This window comes from Macrobrachium nipponense, chromosome 40 (assembly GCF_015104395.2).
Source record: "Macrobrachium nipponense isolate FS-2020 chromosome 40, ASM1510439v2, whole genome shotgun sequence".
Classification (NCBI taxonomy): domain Eukaryota; kingdom Metazoa; phylum Arthropoda; class Malacostraca; order Decapoda; family Palaemonidae; genus Macrobrachium; species Macrobrachium nipponense.
The window spans coordinates 30,133,134-30,147,574 of record NC_061101.1 but is presented as its reverse complement, the minus strand read 5'-3'; the positions used below and the strand labels follow the sequence as shown (position 1 = coordinate 30,147,574).

At 34.3% G+C, this 14,441-nt stretch overlaps 1 protein-coding gene across 3 annotated transcripts in view; it reads right to left on the bottom strand.

The window, feature by feature from the left end:
- Positions 1 to 14,441, bottom strand: part of LOC135212053 (MPN domain-containing protein CG4751-like) — a 73,066-nt gene that overhangs the window by 25,625 nt on the left and 33,000 nt on the right. For all 3 annotated transcript variants that reach the window (XM_064245382.1, XM_064245380.1, XM_064245383.1), the window contains exons 3-6: positions 10,892 to 11,038; positions 7,598 to 7,700; positions 5,309 to 5,399; positions 1,636 to 1,805 (exon numbers count right to left, since the gene is read on the bottom strand). In XM_064245382.1, coding sequence (XP_064101452.1) covers positions 1,636 to 1,805; positions 5,309 to 5,399; positions 7,598 to 7,700; positions 10,892 to 11,038 — 511 coding nt within the window. The remainder of the gene's footprint in view (positions 1 to 1,635; positions 1,806 to 5,308; positions 5,400 to 7,597; positions 7,701 to 10,891; positions 11,039 to 14,441) is intronic.

Genomic DNA, 14,441 nt, shown 5'->3' with positions numbered 1-14,441 from the left:
GGTCAAGGAATATTCCAACACAATAATAGAATACCGGCATGTCGTTTTAACAACCCAAATCTAAACATTAACTTGAGTGCAGTTTGTACATGCATATATACGTAGGCTCTTTATGCAGCGTTAGTTAGCGCTTTGTTTGTTTACATTACACTCGAGTAACGTATCTTTCGTTTCGTCATTTCTAATCATATTTGCCGGTATTCATCTTTTATATATTTCGCAGATTTGTTAATTAACCGAGTATATTACCTGTATTTCTTATGGTAAGTAGAGCAACATATGTACCGTAATAACATTCAGGTTATTTTATATGATACATTTTACCCTGCTGCTTATTTTGAGCGGACGGTTGGCCTCACATTTTATAGGTCGACTAATATACCCGATATTAGTTAAAATCATAAAAATTTACTCAGAATTGGAAAAAAAGTTACGGTTACACAACTTAAAAAATATGGCTCAAATGCAACTATGTGATACTTTCGACAATAACTTCTGTAACCAAAACTGATCAGTCATGTAACCTAATGTTAAGTTGCACACTTTATCTTTCCATATTAAATGTGAGAAGTCACACAACCCATGAGGCTCATCAACCCAACCTGTATATGTACAACCCAAATGGGAACAGAATACAACTATGTAATACTATAAGGAAATTATTTAATTTTGAAGCTATGTTATATGCATAATTTTATCATAACTCAAAATAAACAAGCATCTAGTAGTTACAAAGTAAGATTATCAGTGCATGCCTGTCGCTGTTCTCCGCTAATTTGCATTGTACTCTTATTGATTTTCAAGTACATACATATAGAATATGCATGAGGTTATAGTCTATCTTTGTATCTGTACAGAAAAATGTCATATCAATAATTACTCTGATGCATGCTATAGCCTAGCCTTTTGAACAGCAGTTCAAACTTGTACCAGTTCATCATTTAGTACAATGAAATGTAAATAAATTTAAACACTGGAGTACTTACATTTCATTTATTGCTATCATAGTAACACTATAATATGATAATAAATGACAGGCATACCAAAATTTTGTGTAACTGACAACAGTTGCTAGACTGTGAATAAGTGAGAGAAGTGTTTTGTGTTGGGAACCGAGCTGCTGGTGCTGCCCTTATCTATTGCAGCATAGTGCTGCAAGGAATACAACTCCCAAAAACTAATATGGTTAATTTGGTTTTTACAAGTCATATATGTGGATTTCTTTAAGTTATGTATGTTCAGTAAAGAATGGGGCTGCAATAATATTATTATTTTATCATAAAGACAATGTTTCTGCTATAAATTTTTGGTCTTTCACCACTGTCTATGACACTATTTCAACAGTAATAAATAACCAAAGCATCAAGTGGAGTTAAAAATATGCAACAGCTTGAACTTATAACTTCCTGCCAGAACCAAGTTTGGTCTTACTCTGGTATAGCTCTTTTTGCAAGGCTGTAATTTCTGGGGAAAATAGGGGGAAATCCTCTAATCCTGTAATTTCTGGGGAAAATAGGGGGAAAGCAACAATTATGGTGCTTACTTAAAAATAAAGCACTATCTAATTATTACATAATATACTATCTATGGCATAAGATTCCCATTCAATTATCTTAAAAAATCTTGGACACATACTGTGATTAGTAACATCCCACTGCCCGGCTAGATAGCCAACTACTTCCGATGTAGAAAGATGGGCATGAACATCTACAACAGCCATGGCAGATGATGACATGGTAACGTTAAATGGTTGCATTCTCCCCAAGGACTGGAAGCTTGACAGCTCAACCATGGTGTTCATATCACTGAAAAGGAAATGAATAACAAAATCTACTTGACAAAATTAGAGAATTCAACAACACTCACTATCCATAGTATAAGATACTTACATTGTAATGATCTCTGAGGGAGCTGTTTTTAAAATAAAACGCATTTCTCTACAAACCCACGACAGTAATCATACAATAGCCTTCCTCCAGTGAATGGCTCCATTTACACCACTATGGAAGATCTTGCAAGGAAAAAGTTACATTCAACAATCCCAGAAGAGATGATGTGTGTCATTTCTCTGTTTTTCTCTTTATTGTGATGTGTTATGCATTACATCATTACATTTCATTCACACATTTGTTCATTAATTTGAAGTCATCTTATCTTTTGGCATGTGGCATGCTCATAACTGCTGTATTAATATGCAAACTTGCTTTTCAGTTTTTAAATAATCTTACTCATGTAATTCCCCAATGTCAGTAGGGCAAGAGGAAGAAAGGGGTTTCGACAAGGGGTGGAAGGGATGCTGCAAAGAACCTTAAGTCTACAGTGCAATGTATGAGTTGCACTGATGGCACTACCGCCCTACATGAGATGTGAGTTATACATTAGCCTATAACCTAAGGTTGTAAATAACAGGATAAAAACTACTGATTTTAAGGATCTTCCACTGAAGCTGGGATTTGTTATGAGAGAGAGAGGAGAGAGAGAGAGAAGAGGGGACGAGAGTGGATTGAGAGAGAGACCGAGGAGATGGAGCGAGAGAGAGAGAGAGAGAGAGAGAAGACTCTTACAATGGGAGGGTTATGTTGTTGTTGTATGGTGCTTTTACATTGCATGGAACCAGTGGTTATTCAGGAACGGGACCAACGGCTTTACGTGACTTCCGAACCACGTCGAGAGTGAACTTCTATCACCAGAAATACACATCTCTCACTCCTCAAGGGAATGGCCGAGAATCGAACCAGCGACCATCGAGGTGAGACGCTAATACTATACCAACCACACCGCTGATGGACGCTGAGGGTTATGAATCATGGCTGCTCCCATGTCTGCTATTGTTGAAATGCAGACCTTACTAAAGAATTAGAGTAGAAAGAGTTTTGATTAGGTTACCCAACACTTAACCTTGCATAACTGCCAAGATACAAGAATATCTGGTCAATTTAGTTTAGAGGAACTACTTAATGTCGAATAAAAAGTATAATCCAGGGAATGGCTTGTTAAAGCAGTCCCTCTTCTACCCTATAACATGGGGCTGGGAGTTTGGAAGGGAGTTGATGTAAAATATTTATGACAAGAAGATACAAGACTTACAAAACTTGACAGTTCCCAATTATTCATGAGGGTGGCAGCAAACAGGATGTAACTTCTTCAGCTGGTGAAAGGAATATTACCTATAATATATCAATACTTTTTCTTTCAAATGAAATACATCATCAAAATAAATCATCAGATGCACTATATGGTAAAGAAAAGTGAATAAAAATTCCTGAGATCCCAAGGGTCTCTGGATTACAATGATGTACGGGGCAATGTTGTCAACCAGCAGATGATGATCAGTTCTTTCAATTCAGGAATGGAGAGTCTATGATTTGTGAGAGATACAATTGAGATAAATTATATTTAATCATATTCAGACCCATTACTGTACCTGAATTATATTTAATTAATGGGTTTGGTAGAAGAAAATGTTGACAATACAGGTCTACAATGTAGAACTGGCATACTATCATATTGGGTAAAATAATACAGTGGACCCCTTATTCGCGGGGGATGCGTACCAGAACAACCCCTCCTCCGCAAATAGTTAAAACCCTCAAATACCTAGAACCCCCTCTAAAAATGCTTATAACTACTTATCTTGAAAGTTCAAATACCAAATGTATACTTTAAACAACATCCTACTTCAAATATACCTTAAATTACTATCCTATTACTGTATTAATCTTTGAGATTATATTACTAATATAATTTCAAAATAATCTTAAACTTTTTACCATTAAAAATACATACGTACGGCCAATAAAACACACACACACACAGTTATCCTTATTTAAAAAAGCAAAAGGAAAAGATTATTGTATTTCTTTAAAATACTGTCACATATGAATTTTGTAATTATTTAGTTATATTATTGATATTATCATTTGAAAATATTAAAACATTATACATACATGTACCATAAAAATTCTCTCAGTAAGAGAGAGAGAGAGAGAGAGAGAGAGAGAGAGAGAGAGAGAGAGAGAGAGAGAGAGAGAGATTACATGAACATTAGTCAGCAACACAGCGACACGCACCCCCTCCTGTCACATTACTTGACATATTTGACAGCTCTGGACCTCAGCTTATACCTGGGTCTAAAAAGAAAGATGATGGTAGAATGGATTTTTCTTCATTCTTACATAATTTTTTAATTTATAGACTAAAATCTTACCAATTCATTAGAGAGAGAGAGAGAGAGAATTATTATTTTTATTTAGTATATGATGTCATTTAATGTTATTAAACTTACTAATACAGTATTAATCAACATTAATATTTGAAAATTAGTAAATCATTTTTGTATCACCTTGAGAATGCGAATACGGGGGGTTGACTGTACCTCCAAGATTACCACTCTAGTTTGGGATAAATCCTCTTATCTGTGTTAATGTGATGAATTCGTATAAATCACACCTTGTATTACAGTGAAAATGTGTATATAGAACTTGTGTAAGTGGAGAGTTATTTAATGTGGTACCATGTAATTGAAGGCACTCTTTTACAAAAGAAAAAATTTCATTCATAAATATAATTGGACATCTTCACATGAGAGGCAAAGAAACCAAATACATCACATAGCCATTAGTCAGGAAAGAAAAGAACAAGGGCTGTTATGAGCTACATAGAAGCAGATATTGACAATGATCACAAGTCCAAACTGGTATTAGCCAGTCAGTGGAAGGAGAACTATCACCCCTCTGTGAGTTACCAGACTAAAGGAATCTAAGAGACCAACTAAACACTATTTTTTTTTTTTTTTTTTTTTTTTTTTTTTTTTTAAGTATGCTCCCAGGACTTGAATTTTTCCACAAGAGAACTAATTTCTACATGGGTGGCTTTTGAGGAATTTCTAGTCTCCTAATTCATTTCCACACTTTAAAACAGTGTTCTGGCTTACGAATATAACATAGCATAGTCTGTAATAAAACTTTGCAAAAGATCATAACATTTCTAAGATCTAGCCAAGTAACCCCCAACCTTTACTAATTTTGATCTTACATCATGGAATTTTACTCATTTTTAGTTCTGGTTTCCAAGTCTACCTAGTTTCAATTACATTAAGAGGGAATGCATTTACGTACATGCCTACAGCTTTGGCCATACATGCTACAATTGCCATTCAGTAATATTCAGTAACCTACCCTCCCACTAGTTTAACAAACTGTAGGAAGAGATAAACCACATGTAATACCAACTTTCCTAAATTAAAGCAATTAAATTATGTCAAGCACTTATCATCTAAATAAAGTACGCCACTTTTATGGTTACTTACTGATTGGGATGTCGATTACCAATCAGTTCAAACTCCACTATCTCCTGCTCATGAGGTCCATCACTGTCACTGTCTGTCATCTCTTCTTCATCTGAAAGTTTAACAGAGGTGTGTCAAAACTAAGTTACAGAGAATCCTGAGATTGAATCTTTACACTGCGTTTTGACACAAGTAATGTGAATTTACAACACTTATAACAATTATGACTCAGATTTATATATGAAAAATTGTGTACAGGAGTTGGTATAAACATGTTTCCTAGAAAAAGGCCAGTACTATGACCATAAAAGAAGTACCAGTAGACATTATTAGGACTTGTGGAGTCCTGAATCAGACGAAAATTCTGAGCTACAGAAGGATCTCCACTAAATAACTAACCACTTGATCACCCCTTTAAAATATGTTTATTATTATTATTTTTATTGTTAAAGTTTATTGCTGCTTCAGTTGCATTGAGTTTGTAAAGGTTCTTCTCTATTCTTTTGATAACAGCTTTCTCATAGTTACTAAGATTGGTGAGTAACACTCCTATGCTGGGCATTGTAAAAGTAGATAAAATTATTTCTTATAGTAAGTGAAATGTGAGGTTTGAACCCTGTAGAGTTAGTCAATATTTATATCAAGATCAAAATTTAATATTTTGAATATTTTAATTACTCTGCCGCACCGTTTCGCCTAGCTCTTCAAGGCATCTTCTCAGATGGAAGGGGGTTGAGGGACTGTGGCTGGGGAGTTCTTCAGCTTTTATTTGTACCAGGGGGTCAGTGGAGGGGGTTATGTTTCAGCCACTGAATTCTGGTTGGATGGGAGCACCTAGATGGTTTTCTATTGACCATTGGGAACTGGCTTCAATCCAGTTTCTTGGTTTGATGTCCATGCTGTTGTAACCTGGTCGATCTGCTGAGTTGTGTGACCTCACAGCAGCCAAAGTTTTATTGTCGACTACTGTGTAACGTCACGGGGTTGCACGACGTCATTGTAGGCCAAATTTGATTGGCCGACGGCTTTGTGACGTCACTGCTGGTATTTTTCTGGGTTTCTACTCGAGTATTGTCTTCACTGGTGGTATTGTCTTGCAATGGGGTGGAATTACACTGCAGCATGATGGTATTGCTTGTGTTCGTGGTGTTTCTTTGCATATTAGTCGATAGCAGGAAGGCCTCTTGCGTAGTATTCATCAAGGGCTTCTGCTCTTGAATAGAGTGCTTCGAGCAAGCGCAGGCTATGTGGATCAGGAGCTCTCCCAATTATTCATATATTCTGAATAATATTGTCGTGGGAGACAGCTGTATTAAGGTTGATTAGTGCATGATTCTTGATGGCACACTCCTGAACATGGTAGGAGACCCTCCTTGACAGATGCATGGAGGTCATACTGACATATGTGTCAGGACATCTGGGCATTGGGCATCCGAATCGCTAATCATGTTCATCTGTTTGAGGGGGTCACGTACTGGTGGGGAGGGGTCATTTCTCATAATAAGGTCTCAAGTCTGATTTATATTGCAAGTTTGATCTTCTAGCCCTAATCAGTCAGGGTGATGTTCTCCATGATGATTTTCATGGAGTCTTCCTCATGATACTGGGAGTGCATGAATGCTTTATAGAAAATCTTGATGCCATCCTAAGGGTGGGGTTGTAGGTTCTCATTGTCGCTGTACCATTTCTCCAGGGCAGTACGGATTTCTCAGTTGATGAACTTATTCGAATACCTGTTATTCATGAGCATTGACCAAGCTCTATCAAGCTCCTGGTGTGTGTCCTGCCAAGTATAACAGTGGGAGAAGGCCTTTTTCACAAAAGCCCTGACTGTCGTATTCTTAAACCTGGCGGGGCACTTACTGTCTCCATTCAGGCACATTCCTTGATCAGTTTTCTTCGTGTAGACTGTTTAGCACACTAGGTGAAAAGACACTGTCCAATATCACCTTTCTTTTTAAGCTAACAGCAACCAAAATCAATGGTTCAGCAGCAAATCTCAGTTTGGGGAGCCCAAAAGTAAAAATGAAGTGAAAAAAATGCAACAATTCCCTGGTAAATTCAGTTTACAGCAACTGTTTAAAGCTTAGTTAAAAAGAGCCATACTTAAAGGACTAGTGGTCTGGGGGACTAGATGCTAAAAGTCATACCACTCTGACTACTAAATTTTCATTTGAAGTAAAAGGCAACGAAATGTAATTGTAATCAAAACTAATGCCATGGATATATCAGAGAAAAGGTACAATGTGACAATTTTCAACAATAAAACATAGCAATTTGAAAAAATAAAGGATTTAATTGGGATATTACCAAATTTCTCACCCAACGCTTCCCCTTCTCGTTCAAATTCAAGCCTTTTTTGTCGGTACCAGTTATTCTTGTAGGAGTCCAACTTTTTTCCTCTATATCGAACCTGAAAAGTAATTAATGCATCATATTCTACAATAAAAAATTAAGAAAAAAATAAAAATTCAAAGAAGTAATATAATGAACGCACATTTGATACGCTATAAAGGTAACATCATGAGTTAACAACAACTTATCTTTACATAGTACCTGAGATAAAACATGACAAGAACAGCTGCTAACCCCCAAGCACTGACACACCATGTAAATGATATCTATCCACTCACTCACAAAATATTTTAAAAAAGTTTTAGTTCCATTTTGTAACATATGGTTTAATGCCTCACCAGAGCAAAGCACTAAATCCAAACTTATAAATGAAACAAAGTTAAGTCTATGATTGCAATAAAATATTTTTTTTACAAGAGGGGATCCAAAGTACTATGTAAAGTTCACATTTCATGGCAAATCAGCTACTGCTTCCTAGCCTTCCTTTGCTTCTTTCCCTACCACCGCCTCGGTCAACAGAGCAAACAAGTAATGAAAATCTAACCCCTCCAAAAGGAATACAAGGAATAGAACTAGTGAGGGTCCACAGTAAAGGACAGCATAAAGTATCCACATCCTCTTATCATGACTTACACATTTATGCTGTTCAATGATTGCCTTACTTTTTCCTAGAACAGCATCAATAATAAACAAAATAATGCATACATTCAAAACTGTCTAAATAATCAACAAAGAAATACTCAACTATTTCCACTGGTGGTAGCACTCCAATACAAGAGCTGATGCTTAGTATTCTCACACAAACAAAAAATAATTTTCAGCAACAATATAAAGAATACACTAAGGTTCATCCTTTGTTTTAGTTTTTTCCTACACTATTAACCCTTAAACGCCGAAGGGGTATAATAAAAATCGTCTCCCGTATGCCGAGGGGGTCTCGGAGTGAGCGCCGAAGCGGAATTTTTTTTTTAAATCACAGCGTGCTTATTTTTCAAGATAAAGAGTTCATTTTTCACTCCTTTTTTTGTCATTGCCTGAAGGTTAGTATGCAACCATCAGAAATTAAACAAAATATCATTATCATATATAAATAATGCGATATATGATAGCGCAAAAACAAAATTTCATATATAATTGTATTCAAATCGCGCTGTGAGCAAAACGGTTAAAGCTAACATTAATTTTTTTTAGTTGTATTGTACACCAAATTGCAATCATTTTGGTATATAACACATTTTAAAAAGATCAAAGCAACACAGAGAAAATATTATCACAAAATGATGCATGAATTCGTAACGCGTGGATGTAAATTTTTTTTTTTCAAATTCACCATAAATCTAAATATTGTTCTAGAGACTTCCAATTTGTTTCAAAATGAAGATAAAATGATTGACAATTACTATACTGTAAGAGTTTTAGCTTAACATTGCAGTTTTCAACCATTTCGGATGAGTTAAAGTTGGCCGAATGTCGAATTTTTTTTATATATTTTTTTCTATATCCAAATATTTCAAAAATGAGAAAAGCTACAACCTTCAATTATTTTTTGTTGTATTCTACATGAAATTTCGCACATTTTCATATATAAAACTCTATGAAACGCCTAATATGAAACAGAGCAAATATTCAAAGAATGCGACATACGCATTTCGGAGATTTGCGGCGGAGAATCCGAGCGTGGAGGGAAGGAAAGTTTTTTTTTTAAATTCACCACAAATCTAAATATTGTGCTAGAAACTTCAATTTTGTTTCAAAATAAAGATAAATGACTGAATATTACTTGACTGTAAAGAGTTTTAGCTTACATTGCATTTTTTGACCATTTCGGTAGAGTCAAAGTTGACCAAACATGGTTTTTTTCTATTTATCGTGATTTATATGCAATATTTCAAAAATGGAAAAAAGCTAACAACCTTCAATTATTTTTTGGTTGTTTATTCTAACATAGAACTTGCGCACATTTTCTATATAAAACTTTATGTAACGGTTAATTTAAAATGGTGCAAACATTACGACAATCACACGTATGATTTTTTCGGAAGAGTTACCGCGCGGACGTAAGGAAAATGTTTTTTTTTCATAAATTCACCATAAATCGAAATATTGTGCTAGAGACTTCCAATTTGTTGCAAAATGAAGGTAAATGATTGAATATTACTAGAATATAAGAGTTTTAGCTTACAATTGCATTTTTTGACCATTTTGGTATAGAGTCAAGGTTGACCGAAGGTTGAAATTTTGGCACATCGTTTATTTTATATGAAAATATTTCAAAACTGATAAAAGCTACAACCATGAGTTGTTTTTAGTTGTATTGTGCATGAAATTGCACACATTTCCATATATAAAAATTTATGTAACGGCTAATTTAAAATGGTACAAACATTACGACGATCACATGTATGATTTTTTCGGAAGAGTTAACTTCAGCGGACGTAAGGAAAAAGTTTTTTTCATAAATTCACCATAAATCAAAATACTATTGTGCTAGAGACTTCCAATTTGTTGCAAAATGAAGGTAAATGATTGAATATTACTAAAATATAAGAGTTTTAGCTTACAATTTGCGTTTTTCGACCATTTCGGTAGAGTCAAAGTTGACCAAAGGTTGAAATTTTGGCACTTATCGTTATTTATATGGAAATATTTCAACACTGATAAAAGCTACAATCATGAGTATTGTTTTATTGCATTCTACATAAAATTGCACACATTTTCATACATAATACTCAATGTAACGGCTAATTTAAAATGGTGCAAAAATTATGTCAAAGTGACAAAATAATTTCTGAGATGTGTCACTGATACTTTTGTTTTTAGTGCGATAAGAAAGAAATTCGCGCTTGCGCGCCTGCGTACGATTGTAAACAAACAACACCTTGATCTGTGAACTCCCAGCATCCCCAAGGCGCGTGATTCAAGTTTTTGGCTGGTAGGCCTTATAAGTATTTTTCCGCAAATTTTTAAAAAAACTTTTCTATGTCAACGTAAAATACATCCAATTGGCACCCGACAGACAATTTATCTTGACGTAAAATATGTCCAATAGGCGTTTAAGGTTAAAATATAAAATGTCTTTGAGACACTATCAACTAGAGCTGCACTTTCCCATGACATGATCAGTAACTACCATTAATTTTGTTGCACCATTAGCAGAACAATAATACAGTTCACACACAACTGACAGTAAGAGAAAATTTAAAAATTCTCATTTTATTTCATAAAATAATGTAAGAAAACTACACTTACTGAAGCCCATCCACAACCTGATTTCTTGTCTGGATTAACAATTTTCTTACAGTATATGGCCCAAGCACTTGGAGTACCGAAAATCTTGTTAGTTTCTTGAGATCGAATTCTCCCATCAGATAGCAGATCACCCTTGAACTTATTTCCCTAAAAGGAAACAAAACATTAAGACATGAAATACATGCACCAAACAAAATTATTCTTGAAAAATAAAGTACTACCAGGGGAATATAAGTACACTTGATTACAAACAACTTATTGAACTTTCATGAAAATGATGTACTCAACTGTATTTTATTTCAACATGGTATAGTATAACATAAAGCTTACGATTGCTAGCATTCTGAGAGCAGATACACAACTATTTTAAACCACATAGCATATCTCAAAAAAAGGCTCAAAATAATTAAAATCTCTTGTCAAAGATAGTCAAAATCAATTTTTGTATATGAAACTTTTTATACAAAGGATATGCCAGACACTTCAGACCCTTTTAAAAATCAACATCAGAAACACTGATAACTGTCAGATATCTCAGAAGCAATCAATCAAACATTTTCATCACCAAATAAACCTTTATACAATTTCTAAATCCTTCAGAATCACAACCAAGACCAGAAGGTCAAAGACCCTGGTTCTTGCCCCCATCAAAGTGTGGAGCTAAGATACAGTATATAACTGAATTGACATAGAATAATTTAATTAACACCACATAACCAAGCTTTGTCCCACAAAGGGTTTTGGAATTAATTTTCAACGCTTGAGACGAGTCAAATCTCTTCAGTTCACCAATGAGTCTCATCTTCCTAATCAAAAGTCAAACAGAACAACTTAAAATATGCCACAGACTTCCTTTTAACAACAAACGAACAATGATGTCCTTCTGCAAAGACACTATCCAGGTTGCTGTTACAGAAGACAGGATTTGAAGAAGCAAGAGCCCTGCTTCTAGCCAGGTTGTGGCATAGATAAAATGAGCTCCATAAATGAGAATGTTCTCAAAGAGGCAAAAGCCGTGATTGTCGGTAGGAATGTAAATGTGTGAAGCTGCAAGCATAAATAGAAAATAAAATAAGCATGCCACTAGGGATATAAGTGTGTGATGGTGCAAGTATAAGCACCAGCCAAGAAATGTTTGCAGCCCATCTGAAAAGGAAACATCACAGAATAAGGCCTCCTAAAGTTCAATCAAGGTCTTACAAAGAGCAAGCAATGTATTTTTACCATAACATACAATGCCATAGCACTTTAAATATATAAAAAGGCACTGGTATCAAACAACCATGTAAACATAGCATATAAGCTCTATCAATAATATATTAATGATTGTATTACAAACAGTTAACTTCAGTATACAAAAAGTTGTAGAATAAAGGAAACACTAATGCTCTTATGATGCAGCATATAGAAGATTGCACAAAAAGTATTAGGGCAGTTGTTCATTAACACTTATATTAATGTTACTGATCCTCAGAAGGATAAAATTTGAAGCATAATACACATGCAAAACATAAACCATTAGCAAACTGCTCATATTCGTTCTCATAAGAAGAGCAATAATACTTAAAATAAGCACAAAGCAAACTGAAACACCAAATAATAATAATAATAAAAATAAATCTTACAATATGAGAGAAATAAGCGCAATGATGAACCTAACGAAATAGTAAAAATACATTACTATAACTTCATAATTAGCTTTATAACCCATGCCAAAAGGATGTAGTATATATTATTCATATAAAATACAAAAAAGATAATTCATTTAATTATGGAACTTAAAAATCCCTACTACATATAAGAAGTCATCCGTTACAAAGCAATTATTCAAAGAAAACTGGGTATTTACTAAGGTTGGCAAGACAGCAACAAGGCATTTACAGCCAGTGGAGGAGGAGTATTAAATAATAATAGACATTTGGTAGAATTATGCATGCACCATTAAAATGGGATAAATATTGAAAACCATACAGAAATAAGGATGAAGCAAGAAAAAGTATAAAAATATAAAGGGTGGAATATTAACCACCTTTGGAAAGAATGGCATAAAGTTCTTGCTTGCTTAATACACACACAAAGAATGACTTGACTACCTCTATTATCAACAGAGGTGCAGTTCAAAGGGTACTTGAACTTAAAAGTGTTCTTCCTTTTGAGTGTAATGGCAGCTGCTGACTGCATATTGGCCATATGAAAACTGATGGGGTTGGGTTACATCAATGTCCTTAATCTTACTTTACAGTATGTAATTTTTTTATATAAATAATAAACATATGATGAATGTTTATAGATGCTCCTAAGAAGTTTATGCCCAGTCATTTTTTCCACAAGTTGTTTTGCATGCCTACCTGATTTCACAGACTTCTTTACTTCTTCTAGTACTACGAGTATACTATCAACATTTATAGAGAATAAATTATATTAGAAAAGATGACAATTATCCTAAAGTAGTCTATCAAATCTGACTTCACAAGGTACTACATAAATGTTGCAGCTATATATTCATAGTTCAACTCAATGAAATACTGTGGCATCTTGTATAATGAAGAAAAGCAAACTCACTATAAAAGTAAAACCACAAAATTTGTAAATTTAATCAATGAAAATAAAATGCAATATCATCACCCCCAAGAAAAGTGCATCCAAAGAAAGGAAATAAAGTTTTAATTAAGTACCATAAATGTAAACAAGCTAAATTCACATTAACGACCATGCAAAAAGTAAGAGCATAGCAAGCAGGAGAGGGGTCACCTGCTAGTAGTGCCATTGCTAATGAAGGAATTTGGATTCAGGAATGAGTCAAACCAAGTCAGACCTATTTAAAGGGTGCTTTGTAAATGATATTTTCAACTCTCAAATGAATTTATGCTTGTTTGGTGATTAAGCTTTTTAAATATAGAATAGGAAAGAATATATGTGCAATGTATAAACAAAAATTCAAGTTAAAAAAAATCATGCATTTTTCATTTTGTTCCTTTTCAAGTTTAGAAAAAATAACTAAAATAATTAATCTGCTACTGCACAGACAAAACATACATACATTAAAATGTAATCTCATAATACCATCAAGTTTCTGATAGAGACAAACAATTCAACTGACTGACCTGCTTTAATTCATAAAATGTAGTACTAATCATACAACATTCCTACTTCTATCAAATTTAATTGCAAGCTGCTGCTACGTAATTAATGACAATATTTTGCTTGATTAATACAGAAACTTGGAATTTTTCTGAATTTCTCCCTTTACATACGATATTTCCCAATGTCAAAGACACTCCGACCTTGAGGCCACCCCAGTTTTGATTTACAAAATCAAAGAAAAAAACGAATGCCAACATCAAAATAAGGCTGTTCTATAATAAGTTGAGGGCTTTGTTTTGATTGGTGCCCTGTGCTCATCCATCTGTCTCAATGAACTGAAGTAGTATAACTTCAGCTGGTACAACATATTAGTACTTATCATAGTTCTTCAGTTCATTTATTCCACTTTATTTATGATATTCTTCCTTCAGACATACCCAGTTTTACCTCTGTAGCTTAAAAAGTT